Genomic DNA, 2,498 nt, shown 5'->3' on the forward strand with positions numbered 1-2,498 from the left:
ACCGCGGCCGTGCTCGGGCCGCCGCCCGCCCTCAGCGCCGGTGTCCGGGCCGGCCGGCTCTGCCACCGCGGCTGCTCGGGCCGCCGCCCGCCCTCAGGCGCCGGTGTCCGGGCCGGCCGGCTCTGCCGCCGCGGCCGTGCTCGGGCCGCCGCCCGCCCTCACGCGCCAGTGTCCGGGCCGGCCGGCTCTGCCGCCGCCTGCCCTCACGCGCCGTGTCCGGACCGGCCGGCCCCGCCGTCGCGGCCGTGCTCGGCCGCCCCGGCGCCTCCCCGGCCCCGCGGCTCTGCCGCCGCGCCGTGCCGCCGCCGCCCGCCCTCACGCGCCGGCCCGCATCGCCGCAGGTGTCCTCTCCCTGCTGGCGCTCGGCTGCATACAGATCAGCGCGGCACGAAAGTCGCACCGGCACACATTCGGCTCCATGATTCGGCAGTACGTGGCGCAGAAGGCCCTGCGCCTGGCCGCCCGCTACATGCGACGCAGGTTCGACAACGACACCAAACGGTTCATGCAGGTGAGAGCGTGGCGGCTCACAACGGCCTCGTCCGCAGTGCACATCACTTGACTGATATTAAACCCTTCTCAGGACGCAGTAAAATATGCGACTGAAATAATGAAAACACGATACGACAAAGCATTAGTCATACAAAACTGTCATATCTCCGTGATGTAACAAAACTTCGTTCGCAGTGTCCGATGGTCTGTCTGTAGTGTCATGAGGAGACGCTGCGGTGTCCGGTGGTCTGCCCGCAGTGTCAGGAGACGCCGTAGTGTCCCGTGGTCTGTCCGCAGTGTCAGGAGGAGACGCTGATGGAGCGTGTGAAGGCCAGCCGGGACACGCCGTACGGCCGCGACCACGGCTTCGCCGACATCCACAACCTAGCGGAGTTCCGCGTCGCCCACCCGCCGACTGAGTACGCCCACTACGCCGACTACGTTCAGCGGCTGGCGGACGGCGAGCCCAACGTCCTCTTCACGGACAAGCTGCGCTCGCTGGCCTGCACTTCGGGCACCTCGGGCGGCAGCAAGCTGATGCCGGTCAGTCAGGGCCTGGTGCTCAACCTGGTGGGCGGCGTGCTGGTGCTGTGGGAGCGGCAGCTGGCCGCCTTCCCGGGCGCCGGCCGGCTGCAGCGCCAGATGCGGCCGTTCGTGGCCCCGCGCTGGCGCTACTCGAGCGGGGGTCTGCCGATCGGGCCCGCCTCGGTGGCGCCACCCGGCCAGCGCGACGGCCGCGAGCACACGCAGTTTCTGTACAGCGCGCCGCCCGAGGTTAACCAGATCGGCTCAGAGGCGGACGCCGTGTACGTGCACCTGCTGTTCGGCCTGCTGGACCAGCAGCTGGGCGCCATCGAGGCCAACTTCGCGTCGTTCGTGTACGCCGTGTTCGCGGCGCTGGAGCGCGACTGGCCGCGGCTGGTGCGCGACATCGATGCCGGCCGGCTCGGCGCCGACGTGCGCGTGCCGGCGGCCGTGCGCGCCGCCTGCGACGCGGCGCTGCGGCCGGACCCGGCGCGCGCCGCCGAGCTGCGCCGCGTGTTCGGCGCCGGCTTCGCCGACGTGGCGCGCCGCGTCTGGCCGCACCTCAACTTCATCACGACCGTGACGTCGGGCTCGCTGCGGCTGTACGAGCGGCGGCTGCGGCAGCGCTACACGGGCGAGGTGCCCATCTACAGCGCGCTCTACGCCGCCACCGAGGGCCTGCTCGGGGTCAACCTCTGGCCGGAGCGGCAGCCGCCCGGCTACGTGCTGCACCCGCGCGCCATGCTGTTCGAGTTTGTGGAGACGAGCGGCGACGGCCGGCCGCTGCTGGCCTCCGAGCTGCGGCCGGGTGGCGAGTACGAGCTGCTCGTCACCACCAGGGCCGGCTTCTACCGCTTCCGCATCGGAGACGTCGTCCGGGTGGCCTCGTTCTACAACGGCGCGCCTGTGGTCGAGTTTCTGTACAGGTACCGGACAGCTGTCCTGTTGCTCCGCATCAGTAGACGGAGGGTAGTGCGCCGCACGCATGGCTGTGTGGCCAGCAGCCCGTCTTGGGCACAGCATTGGCGACATACGCAATGCATCATGTTAAGTGGTTGACTGCTGGTTGGTCGCGATGTCCATATCTTACCGTTCACGTGGCTGCATGCCAGCAAAGACCGAATATCAGTGCTGAACGACCGGTCTGATCTGTCACCAATCCTTGACAAATCAGATTTGAGAGCGCACATCGACACGGTGTTTGGGCGCGCCTCTGAAGTATCGCACCCGACTCCTCTCTGCTCGTGCGCCAGGAAAGGCCAGTTGCTGGATGTGCACTCGGAGAAGATGTCGGAGGAGGCCCTGTACGCGGCGCTGCGGGCGGCGGCCGCCGGCTGGCGCGCCGCCCTCGTCGACTACACGACGGCCGAGAGCGTGCTGCTGCCGGCGTCGGCCGCCGGGCCGCCCCACTACCTGGTCTTCCTCGAGCTGGACGGGCCGGCGCTGTCGGAGGCCGAGGCGCGACAGGTGGGCGGCGCAGT

At 69.6% G+C, this 2,498-nt stretch overlaps 1 protein-coding gene across 1 annotated transcript in view; it reads left to right on the plus strand.

Moving 5' to 3' along the window:
* LOC119092377 (uncharacterized) overlaps positions 1-2,152 on the plus strand; it is an 8,274-nt gene extending 6,122 nt beyond the window's left edge. Inside the window, exons 2-5 of the mRNA XM_037215340.1 lie at positions 342-511; positions 790-1,403; positions 1,671-1,792; positions 2,130-2,152. Of these exons, the coding sequence (XP_037071235.1) occupies positions 342-511; positions 790-1,403; positions 1,671-1,792; positions 2,130-2,152 (929 nt within the window). The remainder of the gene's footprint in view (positions 1-341; positions 512-789; positions 1,404-1,670; positions 1,793-2,129) is intronic.
* The last annotated feature ends 346 nt before the right edge of the window (positions 2,153-2,498 follow it).

Source organism: Pollicipes pollicipes, unplaced genomic scaffold (assembly GCF_011947565.3).
Source record: "Pollicipes pollicipes isolate AB1234 unplaced genomic scaffold, Ppol_2.1 Scaffold_3447;HRSCAF=4054_pilon_pilon_pilon, whole genome shotgun sequence".
Taxonomy (NCBI): Eukaryota; Metazoa; Arthropoda; class Thecostraca; order Pollicipedomorpha; family Pollicipedidae; genus Pollicipes; species Pollicipes pollicipes.